The 24,083-nt window shown below is 54.4% G+C and overlaps 1 protein-coding gene across 1 annotated transcript in view; it reads left to right on the top strand.

Moving 5' to 3' along the window:
- Positions 1-24,060, top strand: part of Trim67 (tripartite motif containing 67) — a 34,216-nt gene extending 10,156 nt beyond the window's left edge. Inside the window, exons 2-10 of the mRNA XM_021648816.2 lie at positions 4,413-4,508; positions 6,432-6,554; positions 7,429-7,539; positions 9,099-9,252; positions 10,764-10,909; positions 12,009-12,147; positions 12,614-12,917; positions 15,103-15,265; positions 16,030-24,060. Of these exons, the coding sequence (XP_021504491.1) occupies positions 4,413-4,508; positions 6,432-6,554; positions 7,429-7,539; positions 9,099-9,252; positions 10,764-10,909; positions 12,009-12,147; positions 12,614-12,917; positions 15,103-15,265; positions 16,030-16,095 (1,302 nt within the window). The 3' untranslated portion in view covers positions 16,096-24,060. The remainder of the gene's footprint in view (positions 1-4,412; positions 4,509-6,431; positions 6,555-7,428; positions 7,540-9,098; positions 9,253-10,763; positions 10,910-12,008; positions 12,148-12,613; positions 12,918-15,102; positions 15,266-16,029) is intronic.
- The last annotated feature ends 23 nt before the right edge of the window (positions 24,061-24,083 follow it).

Genomic DNA, 24,083 nt, shown 5'->3' with positions numbered 1-24,083 from the left:
AGCCTCTTTAGGGGTGCTCTGAGGACAGTCTCTGCTTCTTACACAGAGAGTCAGGGGCTTTCTTCTCTTTCCCCTCAGCTGTGAGGGGTCTTCACTCTGCTCCTGGGGGGCTATGCTCTCCTGAACTGTATAGACTCTTAAAATCTGCCTTAAATTCCCTTTGAAGAAAGCAGGTGAACCTACAAGCGAAAATAAAGCCATGAGCTTGCACAAAACCAGAGGCTCTGAAAATTAGCCTCAAGAGTTGCTACTCCCTAGCAGCACCCCAGGGACTGTCACAAAATCTGTATGCTGCTGGAAATGTTCACAACAGGAAGCCAGGATCCTCAGTGTCACTCAAGGGAGGCATTCTTCCCAGCAGTGGGTACAACAGACTCCAAAATGACAACTGTGCCAGTACAGGCGGCCTGGCACCATACGACCTCACACCTGTCACTCCGTCAGCTCGTTGTGGGGAGGTTTTGCCTCCCCAGTTGGTTCTCTTCCTGCGGCCATCAGTGCTGAGCTTTGGCCACTCCACAGCCCAGCCATGTTCCATGCCTGTAGCTTACTAAAACTCACCTAGTGGCAGAAAACCTGGCATTGATATGCTGATGAAAATGAGAGATATGGGGCTGGAGAGATGGCTCAGGGGTTAAGAGCACTGGCTGCTCTCCTGGAGGTCCTGAGTTCAATTCCCAGCAACTACACAGTGGCTCACAACCATATAGAGATCTGGTACTCTCTACTGTATATCTAATAAATAAAATAAATCTTAAAAAAAGAAAATGAGAGATATATTAAAAATTGACATTGAGTCGAACAAAACCAAGAAAGCTTGGGTTGTTATCCACTGTCTTAGCACCTGGCACATATAGAAGCACCTGCAGACAATGGGGAAGACAGATGGAACAAAAGGGACCAGGGGCCACGCAGAAGGGGCATCTCCCCTGAGAGGCAAAGAAAGGTTGATCTTTAGCCCCATTAAATGTCACTGGAGGACTGGAAGAGCCAGGCCAGTGTTCTTTGCTGAATTCTTACACGTTTTCATCATTTCACTCTGTTTTGCCAATAAAACCTGGCAGAAGATTCCTGTGAGCATCTCAATTACTTTCCAAGCGAATGGGGCAGAGGCAGGGAGAGAAAAGAAGCAGGAAAATGGGCACCAAGAAGAGAGGGCAGTGGGGATCTAAGAGGCTGGTGGAGAGGTTGATTCTGAGTGGTTGTTAGCTCTGGTCAGTTAGGTCAAGAGGCTCCTGTCACACTATGAACAAGAAACCAAGACCAGCAGAGATACCAAGAGGGGTGGCACACACCTCTAATCCCAGCACTCAGGAGGCAGAGACAAGTGGATTTCTGAGTTTGAGGCCAGCATGGCCTACAGAGCAAGTTCCAGAACAGCCAGGGCTACACAGAGAAACCCTGACTAAATAAATAAATAAATAAATATGAATAATAGGAAGAGGAGAAAGGAGGAGGAGGAGAGAAAGAAAGGGGGAAATAAAAACAGCAGCAGTGCATGGAGCCAGCCCTCTGTGTAAAATAGAAGAGAGGAGTTGGGTCGGGGGAAGGCAAGTCAGGGTTCAGTGAAGTGATGCCCAGGGGTGTGGACGGTGAAGGGTAGAGGTGCCTGAGCAGAGAGACAGGGGCTGTTTACATATTTACTGAAGTGAACTGGCCTGGTCATGGACAGCTCATCCTGCCTTTAGGGTTCTAAAACCAAAACCTGCCTGGGCCCAGAGACACTGCTCTGGTTTGGGGGGGTGGGGGCCTTCCCTGGCTGTGCTTGGCCCGTGGTCTAGTTACGTGGCAAAGGCTGAGATTCCGCAACGGGCTTCGTGCCCTGTACTGGCCCCGAGAGGCTTGTTCTTGCTGCCGGTGGGATGTGACCTGAGCTGCTGTCTGGTCTGCAGGTGTGGCTCACGCTCACCTTTGCTTCCCCACCGCTCCGGACATTCTCAAGACACTCTAGTAGACATCCACTCTAGACTAGAACGGGCTCTAAGCACAGAATTCCGTCTTGATCAGACTCTTACTATCTACACCTGTCACGATGCCACCAGCTGACAGAGCCTGGCGTGATCTCTTCATTTCTGAGCCATCTTCATACACCACACATAAGTAACAGCGTAATTCAAGGGTCCTGTGAGCAGGATGCTGCCTTATTGTGACTTTGTACTTCCAGTACCCAGCAAGGTACTGTTGTGACTTTGTACTTCCAGTACCCAGCAAGGCAGCCGGCACTCAGGAGGCCACTAGAGCCTTTACTGAGTAGTGAATAAGTAGCCCTGGAATGTATGCCGATGTCAGTACCATAGAGTGCCATTTCAGAGAGGACACTGTTAACTGATCATTGACTCACGGAGCAGAGAGACTCACAAAGGAAAGGTCATTCCAGGGGACTGTGGGGGAAAAGACAAGTAGGACAGGCATGCCTGAGCATTTCAGAGCAGTCTGAGCTTGCTCCCCCTCCCCCTCCTTCCTTCTTTCCCTCCCTCTCTCTGCTCCCTCCCCCTCACCTCCCGCCTGCCCTTCTGTCTCTCCTTCCTCTCCTTTTATCCCTGCCTGCCTGCACTGATTTCTCCCTTTTCTGTGTCAGAAGCAATCGGCTGATGTCACAGGACCACAGGAGCCAGATGCAGGCCTGCTTCTTGACCCAGAGAACACGCTGGGGGGATGTTTTCAGGGCTGGCTTGCTGGACTGTCTCATGGACAGAGGAGGGCAGACAGACGGCAGGCAGAGGAGGCGGGGCGCAGAGATGATGATCCTGGAACACTGTCACTTGCTATTTACATTAAACAAGAGAGCACACTTCTCTCGTGTGCACTTTCTTTTAGGTGCTTGTGAGGGTGCGTGCGTGTGTGTGTGTGTGTGTGTGTGTGTGCGCGCGCACACACACACACACTTGTATTTGGAGTGAGTGTAGGGGTCCACATCCTATACCTTCCTCCATGGCTCTCTGCTTCGTTTTTTGAGACCACCGAGCCTGTAGCTTCTTGATTGGGGTGGCTGGCCAGTGAGCTTCAGGGTCTGCCTTTCACACACACACACACACACACACACACACACACACACACAGCTCCTGGGTTACAGATTCTCGGTTTTTACAGAGGTGCTGGGGCCCCAAATTCAGGTCCCCACGCTTGCACAGCCAGAACTGTACCTAGTGAGCCATCTCCACAGGGAGGAAAGTCACCATCACAACTGTCACTACAAGTGGAATGGTGCAGACCGTGGCTCTGGCCAGGGAATCTAGCCTCTGCACCCTCTGTCGTACCTGCCTTCTGGTGGTGGGGCTTAGACCTGCCCTCTGTCCTCTGCATTAGAAGCACGTGGCTTGCCCTAATTGAGGGTTCCCCGGGTTGACTCCGTGGCCGGGCTGCAGTCAGCAAACATCTCGACCTCCTGAACCTTTGTAACGCTGCAGCCTTTTAAACAGCTCCTCGTGTCACGGTCACCCCACGCATGAAACTGTTGCTCTTCACTGTGCTGCCACTATGAACTAAAGGGTCGTTTGAACCTCCCGCCACCAAAAGGGTCATGACCCCCAGGTTGAAAACTATGGGCTTGGAATGAACTGTTCCAACCTCAGGGTCTGTGGCTGAACAATGTTATGTAAACAGGATTGGTTCTTTCGGGACTGTGTCTTCGCCTCTGTCGGCCTCATAAAGGGCGGTGTGAGGGTTAGTCAGACAGAATAGGCAGTGCACCATCATTCTATAGCCCAGGCTGCCCAGAACTCATTATGTAACCCAGGCTAGCATTGAACTCACAGCCCTCCTCCTGTCTCAGCTGCCTGAGTGCTGGCCTTACGGGTGTAAACCGCCATGCTCAGCTCTTTCTGGATCTTGGTTCCTGTGGTTGCTCCCTCAAACACCTGCACTCAAAGCTCGGAACTGGCCTCCTCAGCTGCCATGCTCACTAGCTAATTAACAGACTACTTAGTCCACTGTGGGCAGCGCCATTTTCTAGACCAAGTCCTGAGCTGTATAAAAGAGGGAGAAGCTGAAAGAGGGTGAGAAGGGATCCATGCATGTACTCCCCGTGCTCTTAACTGCGGGTGTGGTATTCTGAGTCCCCGAGTGACTTCCGCAGTCACGGGCTCTCGCCTGGAACTGCCAGTGCATGCTTCTTCCGCCGCAGTGCTTGGGACTGGGTTTTCCCATCACGGCAACTGAAGTGAAAGTGGAACAGCTCACCGTCTGGAAATTGGCAAGTAGCTCAGTGACAGCATGCCTGCCTAGCACGGACAAGGTCCTCAGTTCCCCTCAAGTAAACAGCAAAGGGAAAGCAGCCTGGACTGCCCAGCCTCTGAGTCCGCTAGCCTCTTTCTAAGTCAGGACAGCTTCTCAGTGGGATTGGCTTGGCTGTCGTGGTGGATGCAGTCACGCGCCTCCCACACTAACTGGCTTCTCCGTGGCGTCTGTTCCAGGCCCAGCTGTCTCAGGCCCTAAACGGGGTTTCGGATAAGGCCAAAGAGGCGAAGGAGTTTCTGGTCCAACTCAAGGACCTGCTGCAGCGGATCCAGGTGAGCAGAGGCTGGTGCTGGACAGGCACTGGGCGCTGTCTGTCCAACACCGAGAGGAGGGAGGGCGGGTCTTGGGACACGTGATTTCCAGCAACGGTGTCTGCTTAGATGTTGGCCTGCGTGGGACCAGCCTCAGTCCGTTTGCGTGCAGTAACACCTCTTGTACTTAGACAAGCCTGTGTATTCAGGGCATCAAAGTCTGGACACCTCAGTTCCTAAACAAATGTGTCTATGCTGAGCCTGACGAACATATGGAAATCAGCTTGCTTCAGTGGGCTATGTGCAAGGGAGAGCGAGTCCGGGCATGCGCACACCAGAGGGTCCACCTGCACAGAGGAAGCCTGGCCATTCGCATGCCTTGCTGGAGAAAAGGGCTGAGCCCTGAACCTTTCTTCTTCTTTATCCTCCTCTTTCTTCCCCGCCTTTCTTCATCCTTCTTGTAAAAAATATTATTGTTATTTTATACAGGACCTCATTACAGAGCCCAAGCTGACCTCAGACTCTCAATCCCCCTGCCTCAGCCTCTCAGCAGCTGGGATGATGGACATGTAATGCCCATCCTGCCCGATGCCCACGGGGGTCTTAAGTCACAGGGCTCTGGTGTTTCATGCACACAAGCTGTGTTAGTTTTCTCTGAATGCCACCACAAGTCTTCAGAGATGGCACACAGGCAGCAACAGAAAGGGATTCAGGTCAGAGGCTGCAAGCGAAGGTCGAGGCTGGCTCCTGTCGAGGCGGCTCTGTGTGGCTTACAGATGGCGGCTCCCCCTGCGTCCTCGTGTGGCACTCCCTCTGTGCACCGCTGTGTCCTCATTTCTTCCTCTTCTTATAAGGACACGAGTCAGCTGGACTGGGGCCACCCCGATGGCCTCATTCTACCTTCTGGCTTCAGACACAGCACACTGTGTGCGCCTTATGACACAATGTGGTCCAGGGCGACAATTTAGCTCAGAGCCGCAAGTCAGAATCTACCCAGATCCTAGAGACCTGGAAACTGAGGCAGGCAGACTCACACTATTTTGTGAGTTACCTTTTCTGATTATAAAAAGCAAAGCCTGTGGTACAAAGATTTTAGAGAATATGGAAGATAAAACAGAAAAAGCTCACTAGCATCCCTTATCCGAGGTGACCATGCTTGTCACACACACAAATGTACTCACATATACACACATGCTTGTCACACACATAGGTACACACATATACACACTTATACACATTTACTCGTCACATACACATTTGTACATACATATATACACTTATACACAATTGCTTGTCACACACCATGTACATACATAGACACACTTACACACATTTGCTTGTCACATACACATTTGTGCACATATATGCATATACACATATGTGCACACATATATACACGCATGCATACACATATACTCACACACTCTTTGTACATGGGATTATTCTATGTGCAACTTGTGTCCTGTCTTCTTTCTCCTCTCCTGCTGCCTCCCCTCCTCCTCCCCCTCCTCCTCCCCCTCCTCCTCTCCTCCCCTCCTCGTCTCCTCTTCCCCCTCCCTCCCCCTCCTTGTCCTCCCTTCTTCCTCCCCCTCTCCCTCCCCTTCTTCCTCCCCTTCCCTTTCTCGTCCTTTTTTGGGACAAGGTCTCTGAGCTAGCCTGCAGCTCCAGGCTGTCTGCTCCAGCCCCTCAGGTGCTGGGATGCCCTGGCTTGCCCTGGCCGTTTCCCTTTTAGCCATCTGTCTTGGACATTTTCCCACAGCACTGAGAATGTCCTACGAGCAGAGTGCAGACTGCCCGCCATGTGTCCTGGCTCTTGGAACCTTCCCTTCATGCGCATTCATGACCCATGCTGCCCCAACCTAGAGCCAGCACAAATTGCTCTGGCAGGAGCTGTCACGTCTGGACCCCACACCAGCGCCCTCACCACCATTCTCTGCTTCCTAGGAAAACGGACTGGACTACGAGGCTTGTCTGGTGGCACAGTGTGACGCCCTGGTGGACGCGCTGACCCGACAGAAAGCCAAGCTGCTCACGAAGGTGACCAAAGAGAGGGAGCACAAGCTGAAGGTGAGAGCCTCATGGCACAGAGCTGCCGTGTGGCCTGAGGCGGGAGGGTGTGGCCAGGTTCTGCTGAGGGACACTGGGTCCCAGCCCCCATCTGGCACTGAGTTCCTGGCTCAGGCAGAGGCTGAGCATTTGGAAGTGGCTCTGAGGAGCTCTGTGCCAGAGGCATCTAACTGAATTAGCAAACACTATTTTTTTCTTTTAGAGAGGGTCTCAGGTAGTCCGTGCTGGCCTCAGATGATGAGAATGACCTTGAACTCCTGTTCTCCTGCCTCTGCCTCCAAAGTGCTGGGATTCTAGGCATCTAACGTCATTCTCAATGTTATTTGGTGCTTTAGGCACCCTGAAGAAAACATTCCACATCTCAGAAACCACTGTTTTAGCGTATCTGTTTTGTTGTTGTTGTTTTTTTTTGTTTTTGTTTTTGTTTTTTTTGTTTTTGTTTTTGTTTTTTTTCAGATAGAGTTTTGCTTTATAGTCCTTCCTGGCGGCAAACTGTCAAAGTCAGTATATATCACAGACTTCCTGAGTACCACTCCCGGCTCAGAAAACAGTACTTTACAGAGGAAAGTGCTGTAAGGGAGCCATGTGTCCGGAGGAAAGGGGTACAGACAAACCCACCAGGGTATCCCTGATCCGTGGCAGGCCAGAGACTTGTCACATGGAAATTTGTGGTTGTGCCCTTTGTGTGCCTGGCTGTCCAGAGCTCAGGAAGCTTTGCCCATTAACTCCCCGGTGATGGCTTCAAAACTCAGAACAGCGTGGCCGTGGGGTGGAGCAGAGCAATGCTGCCTTCCCGGCGCAGGCACCCACCCTTGGTGTAGCCTGACTGCCTTCCCTCACAAGCGGCTTCTTCAGCGCTCTCTCTCCATTGCAGATGGTTTGGGACCAGATCAATCACTGCACGCTGAAGCTGCGCCAGTCCACCGGCCTGATGGAGTACTGCCTGGAGGTGATCAAGGAGGATGATGCCTCGGGATTCCTGCAGGTGAGCGGCCTGAGGACCACTGCAAGCAGCTTCCTTTAGTCCCAACGGTGCTCCCTGCTCCTCCTGAGCCAGCTCGCACTCCAGGCTGTGTTCCTCCCCAGCAGGAACCCTAATTCTGCATCAGCCATAAAACAAGAAGTGGGAGGGTGTCATCTCTTAGGACTAGATGCAGTGTTCCAGTGTTCTTCCCAGTGATGGGAAAACACAATTCATGCCAGATGTGCTGGACAGACCACAAAGAGAATCCACCCAGAGTGGGTACAGGCTCTCAGGGCCGCTGCTCCAGTGTTCAGGCTACCTTGAGGTCACACGTGCTCAGGATGATGGTCGTGTGTCAGCCTACCTGTGGGAGAAGTGATGAGGCCCACGGCTCACTCCCCACAAAGGGTCCATGAGAAGCTGAGGAGACAGTGTTGAAGAGCACTTGCTGCCTTTTCAGGAGGTCTGGGTTTGGTCCCCAGCACCCACACGGTGGTTCACAATGATCCTTAGCTCCAGTTTCAGGAAATCTCATGCCTTTTTCTAGCTTCCTTGGGTACTAGGAACCCACAACTGCACAGACATGCATGTAGGAAAAACATCCATACCCATGAGATAAGAAATAAATCTAGGGCTGGAGAGATGGCTCAGAGGTTAAAGAGCCCTGTCTGCTCTTCCAGAGGTCCTGAGTTCAGTTCCTAGCACCCAACCACATTATAGATGGCTCACAACCATCTATAATGAGATCTGGTGCCCTCTTCTGCTCTGCAGATGTACATGCAAACAGAACATTGTATACATAATGCATAAATAAAATATTTAAGAAAAAAAGAAACAAATCTAAAAGAATAGGAGGAGGAGGAGAAAAAGATGATGAGGAAGAAGACAAAGAAGGAGACAGTGGTAGTAGTGGTGGTTCATGGCTCCTTGGGGACAAGTGCCCAGGTCGCAGAAGCAGGGTTTTGCAGCCACAGGTGTGACACAGCCACAGGGATTTGCAGCAGCAGCTGCGGAATATCTGGGAGGTGACACAGCAGGTGGACATGGGCTTCAGAATGTAGGTTTTCTTTTGCAAAGTGAGAGGCCCAGCAAAAAAGATGTGTGACAGATAACTTCTGGAAAAAGCATCATGACTTCATAAAAGAATCGGACCACTTTGCAGGGTGCAGCGGTGCAAGCCTGTAGTCCCAGCACTCGGGGAACAGAGGTGGGCGGATCTCTGTGAGTTTGAGGCCAGCCTGGTGTACAAAGTGAGTCCAGGACACCCAAGGTTACACTGAGAAACCCTGTCTCTGTAAACAAAAACAAAACAAAACAAAAAAACAACAAAAGAAATGTTCCCACTTAAAAAAAAAATGCCACAGTGGTTCTTTACATTAACATGATCACAAAAACTAAAAAACATGTAGGAGATACATTGACGTGATTGTGTGCTTGAACTCTGGCTGAAACCACTCAGCTTGTCTAGGTGGTCAGGGGTCACCTAAGCTTGGCTGAGCTATAGACAAAGCTGAGCACTTCCCCGCCAAGGCGGAAGCTTCCTCTGCAAACCCAACCCTTCTGTCTGCGCTCCCTTTAAGATCTCGGATGCCCTGATCAAGCGTGTGCAGGTGTCTCAGGAGCAGTGGGTCAAAGGCGCCCTGGAGCCCAAAGTGTCTGCGGAGTTTGACCTGACCCTGGACAGCGAGCCCCTGCTGCAAGCCATCCACCAGCTGGATTTCGTCCAGATGAAATGTAGGGGTGAGCCGTGGTCGGACCCATTTAGTGGTGCTGCCTCCCCAAGAGGCACACAGGCTAAGGACAGCTTCTCGGTGGTGGCAGAGGCCAGGCAAGCCAGGTGGCAGAGGAAGGGGGAGGGTCCCAGGTCCCAGCCTGGGCCACGTGAGCCGCAGCTGGTCCTGAGGTCCCTTTCATAGACCACAAACCAAGGATAGAAAATAGAATGTGCAGGAGCATCGTCCTTGTGTCCCATCTGCCCAGGACAGACAGGAACAAGGCTGCAGGTTCCTTTTCTGGGCTAGAGAAGCATCAACTCAAACACAGAGCTGTTAGCAGCAGGTGCTAGGGAGAAAGGGCAGACGCTGCTGCAGGGAATAGTCAGTGGTGAGGAGGAGAAGGGGTCGAGGCGGAAGAGATGGGAGGCCAAATTGAACAGGAGGAGGAGGAGCCAGATATGGTGGTGCTCCTGTAATCCCAGCAAGGGGATGAGAGAGAAAGTAGGAGCGAAAGAGGAGGAAGAAAAAGAGGGGGGAGGAAAGAAAGTGCACTGTCTTCCCTCCTGGGGAAGGTGGTGCAGGGGACAGGAGTCTGGCTCTGGGCTTCCTTAGTAAGCTGTGAGTCTAACGATGCTGTGGGAGCTTTGCTGGCTTGGCTGCGGGCCCCTGTCGTCTCCCTGAACCTGCTCCCACCATCGTCCACTTGTCCATCCCGCTCTTCCTCTTCCTGGGACAGACAGAAGCTTGTTCCTTCCTTGGGGTCTTGGCACTCCGTACCCTTCACCATCTGCAAAGCCCTTCCCCCATTTCTTCTCCTTCCTTCCCCTTCCTCCTTTGGTTCCTTCCTTCTCTTCTCCTCTCCCCCTCGACCTCCCTCCTCGAAGCCCTCTGAGTTCATGTCCGGTGCTGTGGCCTAGTCCCCTGACCTTGCAAAGCCACCATGGAGGTTCCAACCGCCTGTGCATTCTGTTCCTCCCCCGTGTCAGTGACCTTTCTGTCACGCCTGAGATGATGGAAGATTTATTTGGGTCCTCGGCTTTGGGGGTGCTGTTCTGTGATTGGCCTGTTGCTCTGCCCCTGTGGTGAGCATGCCCTGGCACAGAATCGCTCCCCACTCTGAGGCCAGGAGGCAGAAAGGAGAAAAGCTCCTTCGTGGGTACACCACCCATGTGGCCATGTGGCCCCACCTCTTAAAGGCGTCCCCACCTCCCGGTAGTGCCCTCCCAGGGAGCAAGCCTTTACCACACCTTTGAGGGGCATTAAAATCCAAGCCACAGCACCCCCATTCCCAGCTCATGCATAAGCTGCAGGCCGACTCTCACTTGGTTTCCTGCTCTGCCACCCGAGCCCACACAGGGGACTCTACAGCATGCACATACGGTCACTCGCGTGTGCCTCATGGCCCAGGAGCCAACAGGCTCTTGATGGGCAGATGGAAGAGGACTTCCTTCCCGAGGGTCTGGATGGGTTGGGGTGGCCTGGGGCCTGCAGGACTGTGCTGTGTGCTGACCAAAATGACCTTTGTCGCAGTGCCACCTGTACCCCTGCTGCAGCTGGAGAAGTGCTGCACCCGCAACAACAGTGTCACCCTGGCCTGGAGGACGCCGCCCTTCACCCACAGCCCTGCTGATGGCTATATCCTGGAGCTGGATGATGGCGATGGAGGGCAGTTCCGGGTGAGCTAGCCGCGGCTGGTCAGAGGCAGTTCCCAGGGACGCCTGAGGCCTGCTGAGGCCTGCTGAGGCCTGCTGAGGCCTGCTGGTCAGGGGGCAGTTTCCATGAGGCCTGCTGAGGCCTGCTGGTCTGGAGGGCAGTTTCAGGTGAGGCCTGTGTCGTTTGAGAATGCTAATGTGCAGGCCCAGACAGGACTGGCCTGGGAGGTTGCTTCTTAAACCTGATGCCAACCCTGAGACAAGCACCCTGACTACAAAGACAAAGAGCATCTCCCAGCCTGGGCTCTTCAGAGGTCGTCTTCCTGCAGTGGCCACAGCCTCAGAGGACGTGTCTGTCAGAGAATTCTGGGTGATCACAGGTGTGAGCTGACAGCTCAGAGAGAGCACTGCCTCCGTGTGTGCACTTTGCACGGCAACCCCACACTCACACTCTTCCCACATAGTTTTTCGCTGGGCTTTCTTGCATGGCCTTTAGTTTGGCTCTGTGGCTTTGACAGTAGGGAGGTTGGGGGCATGTGGAGCAGGACGGTGACCTCTGAGTCCTTTCAAAACCTGGCAAGCTGCTGGTTCCTGAAGACACATGGAAATGGATGCTGGGTGACATCCCAGCCCTGAAAGGCTGAGGCAGAAGAATTGAACCTTTGAGGCCAGCCTGAGCTACAGAGTGACATCTTGTTTAAACAAAGCAGCACAGACTGGGGCAGAGGAAATGAGGAAACAAAGGGGAATAAAGTAAAACCCCAGAAAATGAAAATCAAGGTTCAGTGCAAGGAAGCACGACGTCTTGGAGAACTAGGAGCCAGCAGAGGCGGGCCTTGGAGCAGAGGATGCTGATCTCTGGTGGAGGCAGGGAGCTCTTGGGCAGCATCCTAGCTTCACGCCTGCATCCCAGTCTTCCCAGAGCCTCTTACAGCATTCCAGACTCAAGGGCCAGCAGTTTGGGAGGACAGGGCAAAGCCAGGCGACACCAGGGTGACTAACATGGGTTGGGCCGTCTCTCATCTGGCACTGCAGCTGATGTGAGGGCGCTTCCGGTGTTGACGTGCACCTTGGGGGAGCTTCCGGAAGCTGAGGGCCGTAATAAGTGTCCTCGCTGTTTCAGGAAGTGTACGTCGGCAAGGAGACCCTGTGCACCATCGACGGCCTTCACTTCAACAGCACCTACAATGCCAGAGTCAAAGCCTTCAACTCCTCCGGTGTGGGGCCCTACAGCAAGACGGTGGTGCTGCAGACCTCTGACGGTGAGCGCTCCCCAGCGTGCAGGGCCTCGCCCCCCACAGCCTGGTGGGGGTGGGGGTGGGCAGAGCCAGGGCAGCACTCAGTGGGGCTCGTGAGATTTGCGGTCTTAGGCACATTGTGTCAGCTCTCTGTGTTCCGTCTCCTGCCGACAAGGTGGGCCGTGGGCAGCCACGCCCTCCGTCCCTTCTAACAGAGCCTGAGTCTTCTGGGGAGATGGTCGGAGTCAGGGCTCCAGGAAATGTACCTGCTGTGGAGCCAGTGGGCCTGCATGTCTGTGCTCCTTAGCAAGGCTGGATCCATGGAAGGGAAACTCTGGGAAGCACAGATCAGGGAACATGTGTGTGTGTGTGTGAGTGTGTGTGTGTGTGTGTGTGTGTGTGTGTGTGTGTGTGAGATCGGTAGGAGCTGGGGGAGGGATGGAGAGGTTGAGATTCTTGATCCTGCTCTTCCTCACTTCTTTCTTCCCAGTGGCCTGGTTCACCTTTGACCCCAACTCTGGCCACCGAGACATCATCTTGTCCAACGACAACCGGACGGCCACGTGCAGCAGCTACGATGACCGGGTGGTGCTGGGCACGGCTGCGTTCTCCAAAGGCGTGCACTACTGGGAGCTGCACGTTGACCGCTATGACAACCACCCTGACCCTGCCTTCGGCGTGGCCAGGGCCAGCGTGGTCAAGGACATGATGCTGGGCAAGGACGACAAGGCCTGGGCCATGTACGTGGACAACAACCGCAGCTGGTTCATGCACTGTAACTCCCACACCAACAGGTGCGAACGCCCGCCCTCCTCGGGTCGGGTGGGGACAGGTGCCTGCAGACCCTCTCCCGTCCCCCAGAGCCCTTTCCAGGCTGCCGGGGCCCTGGGCAGTGCCTGCGGCGTAAAGGACAGGCCTGGCCCAGCTACTCTCTCTCCCCGGCTGCCCTCACGGGGACTTTCTGCTGGGAGCTTAGTCTGTCGTTTTCTTACTGTCCCGCTCCGGCTTTCTTCACAGCCATCAGGCTAAGCCTGAGCCACTACAGACCTCACGAGATGCTTGTGTCCCACACAGGCAGCGGGAGTCCTTGCCACGGCTGGGGCTTTGCCTGCGACGGCCCTGCCACTACCCTGGGGAAAGAGCAAGACCTTCAGTCTCAGGAGCTGCTGGCAGGGCCAGCGTGGTCTCAGGCTTATGTGTGCTGGGCCTTCTGGCTGCTCTTAACAGAGTTCTGAGAGCTTCCCTCACAATGCGTAACCAGCTTCTCTCCTGGGAAAGCCAGATCCAGTTTAGCCAGGAACTTGCCCAAGGACCCTCAGGTGCCTACCTGACCACTGCTGTCTTTTCACTCATAAGGTCCTCCTCTCCAAAGGCTTATGGGAGGGGCAGCAGCTGTCCTTCTGGGCTCTCTACCTGGACCACGGAACTTACCAGGCACTACAGGTTGACCAAGCCAAACAGTCTTGTCTGGTGCTGCAGACTGATGTAGGCTGAGCAGGTGATGCAGGCTGAGCAGGCGATGCAGACTGCTGACTGGGTGCTGAAGCTAGCCAGGTGGCGCAGGATGGCCAGGTGGTACAGGATGTAGGCTGAGCAGGTGCTGGGGATTTACTGTACCAGCTAACCTCCTTCCACGTCTAACCCACAGAGGGCCAAGACCACCCTGGCCTACCGGTGCCATGTCTGTGAGCTTGAGCGTGCCCAGCGCCTGGGCACTGTCATGGCGGCGGTGACGATCTCAAACGTGCTGATTGACCCTGCCCTGTGTAGCGTAGGAAGCACGGGGCTGCCTGAGCGCCCTTTCTTTTTACAAAAGCCCTATTTCTGCTGCCCATTATGAGTCAGGTGTAGGCTGGCTGGTCTTTGCTCAGGCGGAATGAGAGGTGCTGAGGGGTTCGGACAGGACACCAAGGGAGTCTCCTGTGGTGGGAACCTCTCATTCCCCAGGGCACAGGCTACTATAACCCCAAATGTTGTGGAGCCCTAGCCAGCCAGCCCCTTGACTTCCCAGGAGAAGACCAGAAGGAACACTAGGGCCACGCAGAGGGAGGAGCTGCATCACTCCTGGTGGAAGGGGGTTCGGGAGAAAGGGAGGGGAAGGGTAGAAAGCTGCAGGTCAGGCTTGTTACTACTGCCCCCTGCTGGTCAGTATTAGAACCGCATGACTGCCCAGTTCTCATTTCCCTTTCATCTGTTGGACCCTTCTCCACCTGGCCCCAAGGCACCTCCCAAGAAGAGCAGCGTCCTCCTGGTCGACCTACCAGGACCTGCATGTCAGGAGCTCTTCTCACCTCCCACCTCTCCCTGTCTCAACCCTAACAGTTTCCTCCCTGGGCTGAGCAAGGCAAGGCTACAGGAGCCTTTAGTTAATGAAGGGGAAATACGCTGAAGGACAGGAAGGCTTCCAGGACTGTTTCTTAAAGTTCCTCGTCACTCAAAGGCACTCAGAGATTTTTTTTTTTTACCACCCCAGAAATGCCACGGTGCCGAGATTTGTCCAGCGCTCTGTAGCCAGTGTGGTCACACCCAGGAGTTGTGCCTGGGACAGGGGAGCTGGTTCCTAGCTATGCATTTTGCCCCATCACATGCTGCCAGTGTGCTGGGGTGGTTCTGGGAAAGTGAGCTGAAGGGGCCTGTCCTTTCAAAATGCCCCTGCCTTGGTATCTGCATCTTCTTCCCGCTCAGTCGCAACCGGGAACTAAAAACGGAAAGTTCTCTTCTGTGCCCATGCGTGGTGCCCGTGGTTTGAGGAGCGAACCACTTAGCCACGACCTCATTCCCCGGTGTGCAGGTCTCAGACACTGTGGATAAGAAAGGGCTGAGCAGCCTTTGTCCTTCAGGGCTGCCTTCTCCTGTGGCTCTCTCCTTCTCACACACTCACCCTTGGAGGCTAATTTTGACTGAGGGTGTTCTCAACATCCTTTGGTATATCCATCAGATCTGGGTGTGGTGACAGGTTTCCCTGGCTTCTCCTTCCAGGACTGAAGGTGGTGTGTGCAAGGGGGCCACTGTGGGCGTGCTGCTGGACCTGAACAAGCACACCCTGAGCTTCTTCATCAACGGGCAGCAGCAGGGCCCCACAGCCTTCAGCCACGTGGACGGGGTCTTCATGCCAGCCCTCAGCCTCAACAGAAATGTGCAGGTACCGTCGGTCAGCTGGCCTGCCAGGTCCCGGCTGCCTCTCTGCTTCCTGAACAGTGTGCCCTGCGCTCACACTGGCCACTCTGTCCACCAGATGGGCAGTCGCTGCTGGCCTCCATGGGCATCCGTGGAGGAGGTCCTAACTACTGCACTTAGTTCCTACCTGAGCATGTGGAGCACACAGGCTCCATGGGGCTCCCGGGAGGAGTGGGGGAACCGATGGCTTAGGCCAAATGAAAGGCCAGAGGACATTTGCTTCTAACAGATCCCTTCCATCCCTGAGAGCACCCAGGGGCCTGCCTTGTGTGCAGCCGGGTCCACACGCTCTGAAAGATGGATCTGAGGAGCACAGCGTGAGCTGTCAGGTTCCTACAGGAGAGCAGGTGTAGACACCCAGCTGTGAGAATCAGCCCCTTGGCTACAGGGCCTGTTGTCTCCAGCAGACAGGGAACCCGGCCGGTCATCAGCGTAGCTCCCACTATGAGGCAAGAAGCGCGAGGTGCCACGGCCTTAGCGGTGTGAAACGGGCAGATGAGCAGCAAAATCCAGCACGTGAATCCTCAAGCATGAGGTCATAGTCTGCCGCGGTGCAGCGTGCTTCGGGCAGCCTGCTGCCTGTTGTTCCCTCCCTCTATCCCCTCTGCCTCCCGCCTCTCCCTTCTCTTCCTCTTTGTCCTGTGTTAGGGACCGGACGCAGGGCCATGGGCATACTGTGCGCGCACCCTGCCACTGAGCCAACCCTGCCTGTTTCGTCTTCTTTTCCAGGTTACCCTGCACACAGGACTAGAGGTACCCACAAACCTCGGACGGCCAAAGCTCTCAGGCAACTAGCCTGGTGGCTCTGGCTGCCTGGCTGGCTGGGTGGAGGACAAGGGCACAGCAGAGAGGCCTGGGTGCCCGCAGCCAGTGAACAGCTGAAGATGCTTTTTCTTTTTTCCCCTTTTTGAAATTGAGAGTGAATGAGCTGTGAGCCACGTGACCATGCCGTGGCTGCCTGTGTCAGGAGTGGGCCTCTCGCTATGCCACAGAACTGACAGTCCCCAGGGTGCCCTCGAGACTGTGCTCCGGACGCCTCTGGTTGCAGGCTTATGTTCTCTGACATCTGTTTGAAGAGTCTGAGTTCCTCTTCAGTTCTTTTCTGGAGAGAGAGAGAGGAAGGCTGGCTTGGAGCCTGCTATCCCAAGACAGTCAGCGCTGTGATGTCACTCCATGCCCATGTGTCACCAGTTGCTAGGACTCTGCCCCTTCTGGAGTCCCAGGCTGGCAGCTCGTCACCTCTGACCTTGAGAATGGGCTACTCGTCTTCAATGCACTGTAAACTAATTTGGAAGGGACATTAATCATTAATGAACAGCTAGAACCCTTCAGAAAGGCTTCCTTAGGGCCTTTATCATTAGCCACGTGCTGTCAACCTCTCTTCTTCTCTCTCTCTCTCTCTCTCACACACACACACACACGTGCACACCCACACATACACACGCGCGCACACCCACCCACACACACACACACACACACGTGCACACACACACATACACATGCGCGCGCACACACACACACACACACGTGCACACACACACACGTGCACACCCACACATACACATGCGCGCACACACACACACACACACGTGCACACACACACACACACACGTGCACACACACACACACATGCACACCCACACATACACACACGTGCACACACACACACACATGCGCGCGCGCGCACGCACACACACACGTGCACTCGGGAACACACACTCGTAGATGTGCACATACACACATTGTGTGTGGGTATAACGATCTGTTAAATTTTATTCCTTCAGTTCTTAGTTATGAATGGAGACACTGAAATCCAAGACAGAGACGTGTCTTTGCACAGTGGTGGCTTTTTCTAGAACCTGCTTCCGCAGAGTTTGATGGACAAATATCTACATTGCCTTCCCAGGCTAGGCCCTGAGCACAGAAGCGGCAGACCCTGGGAAGGCCTGTGTCGCAGCTCTGGCTTCACCCATGCCCTCTTGGAAGCATCATGAGTGTGAGAAGTGGCCCTGGTGGCAGCAGGGATGGCTCTGTCACCATGGGCCAGATGAGACCCCGGGAAAGGCTGAAACTAGATGGTGACACCCTACAACTTCTCTTTGCATGTGAGCAGGGTTCCCTGGGGCTGAGGCCCCTTCTTCGGGGGAGCACTGGTGAGTGCACAGGAGTCCTCCTGCCTTCAGGCCCTGCCCACCTCCCGCAGTGCCCGGCGCTGCCTGACAACAGCCTTGCTCTCCCCTTTGGAAAGAATTCGTCTCATCGGAGATGAGAATTCCTCACATAAAGGAATGACTTGCCAGTCAGCTGGGCTGTGTTTTCAGACTCACCCCAGCCTCTGTGCTCGGGCCTGTCCCCTCCGGCTGCACGACCCTCCAGTCCTACCTCAGAGTTCTTGCCTGTGGCCCTTGTTTCCTCAGATACTCCGCTGTCACCAGGAGTTCAGCACTGTCCAGCCTCCACACCGGCCTGAGCCTCCTTCGTCGCTGAGGCATAGCTCTGGCCTCTCTGCACTCTTCCTGCTAAGCAGTCTCCGGCTCAGCTGCTCACCATCTAGAACCCTCAGGACAAGCCCACCGGACCCTGGCCACCATATCCTCAGTGGCTTGGCAGCTTCTGCTGTCCCTTTCCTATGGCTTTACAGCTCTGAAAGACCCCAACAGAGGGAGGGACAGGCGCTTCAAAGCGAGGAACACGGAGGAGCCTCTGCCTCCCTGGGCCCCGGAAGACGCCTGTGACCGTGCTCGGGCATGGCGCTCCAGGTGAACGGCTCCCCTGTGGAAGAGAGAAACCAGAACTGTGGTGTGGGGGCAGGCAGAAAGGCTGGCTGGGGAGCCTCACGGTCTCAAAGGCTGGGCCGGTCACCTGCCCGGGAGCAGTCACTTAGACCTGCACCTGCGGGCGGCTTTGGGGAGATAAGGAAGTGGCCATGATTCCAGGTGACTTTGTTTTTTTGTTTTTGGTGCTGGAGAACGCGACCCATGGCCTTGGTCCTTGACATGGTAGGAAGGTGCTTCACCACTGAGCCCCTGGGAGGTCCATCTCCTCCTTTTTTCTTCCTCTTCCTTTTGTTTGTATGAGACATGGTCTCACACTGTAGCCCAGGCTGGCCTGGAATTCACCGTATAGTTCAGGCTAGCCTTGAACTCACAGCAATCCTCCTGCCTCAGCCTCCTGAGTACTGGGATTACAGAGGTGAGCACCACATGCAACTCAGGTGACCTCTTTAAGGAGGCTCCCTGGTGCTGAGCAAGAAAGAGCCAGCCCCTACCCCCCCCCCCCCCCACAGCAGCACGAGTGGGGGCTAGGTGTCTCTCTTTGCTCACCAGAGCCCACAAGCAATACACTGGTGCCAGGGGCGGCCCAGGCAGCCCTGCACAGCCACCTCCCCGGCCTTCCACACAGATCGCCTTTCAGGGACAAGAACGCACAGAGGAGAGTAGGGCAGGGTGGTGCCACACTTGAGGGCTTGAGGAAAAGTGAAGGCCCTTAACACCTGTCAGCGGCAAGGCCCTGGCGTTCAGAGTGTGAGGTCTTATTGCATGGAGTCCTTAGCAGCTGGCACTGAGGTGACACTGCTGTCTGTCAAGGTGAGGCCTTCCTCAGTGGGCCGCTGAGAACGAACTCTGGGTGTCGAGGGCCTGTGAGACAGAGATTCGGAAGCCTGTTCTCGGGGTGGGTCAGCGAGGGCCAATCCCTTTAAATGAATGTCCTTGACCAGTTCCCACTGGCACCTACACACAGCAGGAGAGCAGCGTTTTCCTCCTGTCCTGTCTGGGAACATGCTCCAGGTGTTAGGAGACAAGCACCTGACCTGGCCCTTCACGCTGTATGGCTTAGTCCCCGTGTGCTCTGTGGTTCCAGAAATGCCCTCAGCTGCCCCATCGCCCCAAGGCTCCAGAGCCAGGAATCAATATGCTAATCCCAGCGTGAGCCCCTTCTCTTGTTCATGGGGCCCCTCAGGTCAGGGCCTGAGTGCCCTGTCGGTGTATACTTGCCCAGGGGCAGCGTGTCAGCCTTCACCCTGTGAGTGGGGATATGATTCAGTCGGGTTAGCCCTTCCAGAGGCTGTTACCAGTCCCTACAGCCTCCCGTTGCACAGAGGTGAGGGGTGGATGAAATCATTTGGGTTCTCAAATATGAGGGTGTAAAGAATTCTGTCACAGGATGTGGGGGTGACCCAAGGGCCTTGTATCTCTCCTGATGTGGGGTGGGGTCTGAATGCCAGAGACCATTAAGCACCCCTGGTCTCTCCTCTCCAGATGCCAAGAGCATCCCCAGTAAGGGTGACACCCACCAAATATCTAGAGACATCCAGATGCCCCCTTGGGGCTGATCTGGACCTGGGTCACACTGATTTGTTGGGTGTCAACATTCCCAGTGTTGGTGGTGCCCATTCCTGTGTCACACAAGTCCGTCCCAAAGCCACTGGCCTCGTGTCAACCCAACGTACGAATTCTTAGGAGGTCTTCAGCGAGGAAAGAGGGCTCATATTTCTGCTCACTGAAGATAGTGGCTGACCCCCACCTCCATCCTTGGGAAGAATAACTCATTCCCTTCTTTTTCTTGGCCACTTTTTACTGGCAGGAACAAGGCTGTCTTATGGATTTGGGGCCCTCAATGGGTTAAAGAATTCTTACATATCTTTTTAGGTGTTCAAAGTCACACTGGTCCCGGGAATCTGGTTCCTCAGAACAGCCAGTTGTCACTGTTTGGGGATCCTGGCTGAAGGGGTCCTGCCAGCTGAGGGGAAGAGCTAAGTCAAAGTAGAGCTTGAGGCTCCATGAGGAGACCGGACAGCAGTGTTCCTCAGTACTAACCACTCTTAAACTGGCTCTGATGTTGGCTCATGGCATGCATGGGACAAATCTCCTGATTACTCTGTGCCTCAGTATCCCTAGCTGCAAACAGGACTGGTCATACCAACCTGCCTTCTCTCCGTATTGTGTGGCTCCTGGAAAGGCTCCACAATAAGGTCCAGGCTGAATAGCTCACATCCAGTGGCTCAAACCTGGACGACTTTTACTGTGTCCCCTAACCACAGTCTCTTCTCCCGAGCTTCCTGTGGCCAGGCACGTGTTTTCCACATTGCTGCCTGGCATTTCAGATGGCTTACATGGCCTTAGCAAGCGCACCCCGTCTGTGGAGCGCCACCTTAGAGGCATGTTCCACCAAGCCTGGCAGCGGCTTCTTCATGCTTTAGCATGAAGTGTTCCCTACGTTAGCTGGCTATTTGCCTCCTGTTCCCTCAGCTGGGGTCTCGAGGAACACCCCCCCCCCCAGGGCCTTTTGCTTTGTTTTCCCAACAGCGGGGGTGGCTTTGGAATCCCCCTGAGAGTGTTCTGACAGCTGAACATGGAGGAGATGGCTGGTCACAGGCCAGTTTCAGACAACTGACTGCTGCCGGGACTTCCTGGCACAAGCTGAGGGCAGGGAGCCTGACCTTTGCTGTGGACAGTGCTGAGCTCCGTGGAAGGAGCTGGGCTTGACTCCAGGTGAAGCAGGCCCTTCAAGCAGGGCAGCTCGCTGAGGGTCCCCCATCAGCCCAGCCCTGGGAAAGGTCCTGGAGTCTGAGGGACAGCAGGGTGGCACGGGGTGCCAGGTCTTTGGGCATGACTGAGCAGAGGCTGAAGAGGCCCTGAGATGGCTGCTGGAGCTCCTTGAGTGGCCTGTGCTGGCCCCAGGAGACTGGACTTCCTGAGCCCCCACTTTCTCAGCTGCAGAGAGTGGGGTGCAGGCACAACAGAAAACACGAATGCATGCTATAGAATCGCTGCCTTTGCACTCCACGGCGTGCTGAGCATGAAAGGCGTTTGTCAATGTTGGCAAAGGAACTTAACAGAAACAGAAAGCTGTGTACGTTGTTTTGGCCTGTTTTCCTGCCTCTCCTTGCCCTCTCCCTGCCTTCCCTACCGAATCAATTCTGTCCCCAGTGGTTGGTATTTGGTGGCAGCGCTTGGTCCTGTGGCTGTTCATGTCTCGCTGAAAACAGGAGGGTGGGCAGTGCTCAGGAGAGTCAGTTTTTCTAATTTTTGTACAGGTATCCACAAGCGTTTGTATTTTTTGAATTGCAAACACTGTGTTTTCTGGTCTCTTGGGAGTTGGTTGAACTTCCTGTATTACTTTTTGGAAAACTTCAGTTTTACCACATTCTTAAACAGATTTGAAATAAATTCTTTTGACACTGCCAACAACTGGAAGACAGGTGTGGTCCATGGTCGCCAGCGAGAAGCCACTTGCAAATCCCCACAGGCTGGCCCTGGCTGACCACTGCTCAGCAGTTTCAGTTTTGTGGTTTCCCAAATCTCAAAGTAACAATGTGGTTTTAAATTACAAAGCACATTTTCCAGTGGAGTCACAGTTTCAGTTAAATGGTTTTTATGTGTGTGTGCGCATTTGCACATATTTGCACATGTGAGGTTAAAGATCAACCTCAAGCATCATTCTTCAGATGCTGTTTGTGTACTTGGCTTTTTGAGATGGGTTTTCTGAGACACGGTTTCTCTGTGTAGCCCTGGCTGTCCTAGAACTCGCTCTGTAGACTAGGCCGGTTTGGAACTCACAGAGATCTGTCTGCCTTAGCCTCCTGAGTGCTGGGATTAAAGGTGTGTGCCACCTTTAAGCAACTCTCTTCCTAAGAGTAGAGGATGGAGCTGGGGGGGGGAGGGCTGTCAGTTGGGTTTTGGGGGACACAAGCTCTGGGGTTGGAGTGTATTTCCTAGGGGTGATCTTGGGAGGAAGCAGGACCCAACAAGGGAGGTTTTAAGACCCCCCAAAAGGTGAGCATAGGGTCTTATTCCTGTAATTAGGGAGGCTGAGAAGAGGTTCACTGTGAGTTTAAGCCAGCCTGAGCTCATAATGAAATCCAGGCCATCTTTAGCTACAAAGTGAGAAACCCATTCTCAAAAACCAAACAAACCAGAATGGCTTAACAAGGCGTTCCCTCCTGTCTGGCCACTGCCAGCTCTCGGAGGACCTCATTTCCCTGAGCTTCCTCCCTGCTCTCCAAAGTCTAGACCGTCCAGCCCTGTCCTGGCTCTCATGCTGCCCCAGCTGCTTGTTGATACCTTGGCCGTTACTGTCCTCACCTGCACCATGAGGCTACAGTGCTCGGCAGGAAGGCAGAGGCTCTCCTCTGGTCTCCACACATGCGTACACCTGTACACAAACCTGAACACATGTATGTACCTGCGCATACATGAGCAGGCACAAAGCTCCCGAGGACACACGAGGGCACACAAGATACATAGAGCTGTGGTGGACACGGAGTGGGATGGATTGTGCAGAGGGAGGGAGAAGTCACGGCACTTAAGGAGGCAGTCACATGACCACACAAGCGCGGGGGCACACGTGCTGCTCCCGGCTGGTGGGAGCCAGAGGTGGAGTCAGGGCGGTATGTCCGCTTCCCCATCACTCAGGACAGAGCTGCCTCGCCATGTTGGTCCAAGCTGGCGATGATGAAGGTTCAGCAGTACCTGTGCTCTTCCGGGGTCTTTGCCTGCAGGACTGGCTCTGCAGTCCTCTCCCAAGCAAGTGTAACTTGGAGTCTCCTGTGAAAGTCACTTCGCTCTCGCCAGCCCTGCCTGCCACGCATCCTGCGCAGCTGCATGGCTGAACCCTAAAGAGGCGCACTGAGGCCAGAGTATGAGCTCAGGGCTGACCCCGCTCTCCTTAGGGTGACTTTCTGATGCTCACTTCTCCACCTTCCTGATGCTGCGCCCTTTAATACAGCAGTTCATGTTGTGGTGACCCCAACCGCAGAATTCTTTCCTTGCTACTTTGCAGCGGAAAGTTTGCTACAGTTAGGAGTCGTAATGTAAGTATCTGAATCGACCCCTGTGAAAGGGGTTGCCACCAGCAGGTCTAGCACCACTGCTGCGGCTGACGTCGCTGGAGGCCTCGGCAGGAGTCGTCCCCCAGAGCGCCGACTGAAGCTTGACCCGAGTACTCAGAGCAGAATGTTTGTGGATCATTTTGCCTTCCAACCTCTGAAGCGTCTGCAGAACACTCGGTGGTCAGTGTGCCGAGCTTTTAGTACTTACACAGTACAGTTCCCTGCCTTCTGTTAAGGGCTAGCATAAATATTTACAGCAGCAAATCAAAGCAGAAACCAAAGCTGCTCATTCATGGTAGGTACGAGGTCCAAGCTGTGTAGGTTCTGGTGGAACTCCACCTTCCCCAGGCTCTCCTTGAAAAGATGGAGTCAACTGCCCCAGCACCCCCTTAACAGGTCATCTCTGTGCCCTAAGATTGATGTTCCCAGTGCTGTCATGTTTAAGACCTAACTAGGGATGGTGAGAGCTCAGCGGGTGAAGGTGCTGACATCCAAACGCAATCCCTGGGACCTGCATGGTGGGAGGGGAGACAGGCCAAGGGCTTGTCCTGTGACTTCCACGCAGGCTGTGCGCATGTGCCCTCACACACAAATAAACTTAAAATCGCCACTAAAAAAAATCTAACAAATTGTCTTCCATCTACTGAGCTGTTTCAGCCAAGCTTTCAGAGCCGTCTGACAAGCTCCTGAGAGCTGGCTGGCTGGGGCCTGCAGGCTGTCAGACCCGCGCTGCGATGCTTGCTGGGCAAGGGCCCGAGCACCTGTGGGGGAGTGCCAGAAGCATTCCTCTCACTGGAGAGCTCCCTGGGGTGCACCTGTCTCTGGGAGGTGCTGACAGCTCTGTAAACGTGGTCCTGTGAGGCTGCAGCTCCACGCAGCTGTGAGAACCAGTCAGGCCCGCCTGTCTGTTCTCAGCAGCACTCCCTCACACCACAGAGGTGTGATTTGGGGA

Source organism: Meriones unguiculatus, chromosome 10, assembly GCF_030254825.1.
Source record: "Meriones unguiculatus strain TT.TT164.6M chromosome 10, Bangor_MerUng_6.1, whole genome shotgun sequence".
Taxonomy (NCBI): Eukaryota; Metazoa; Chordata; class Mammalia; order Rodentia; family Muridae; genus Meriones; species Meriones unguiculatus.
This window is presented reverse-complemented; position numbering and strand designations above follow the sequence as displayed.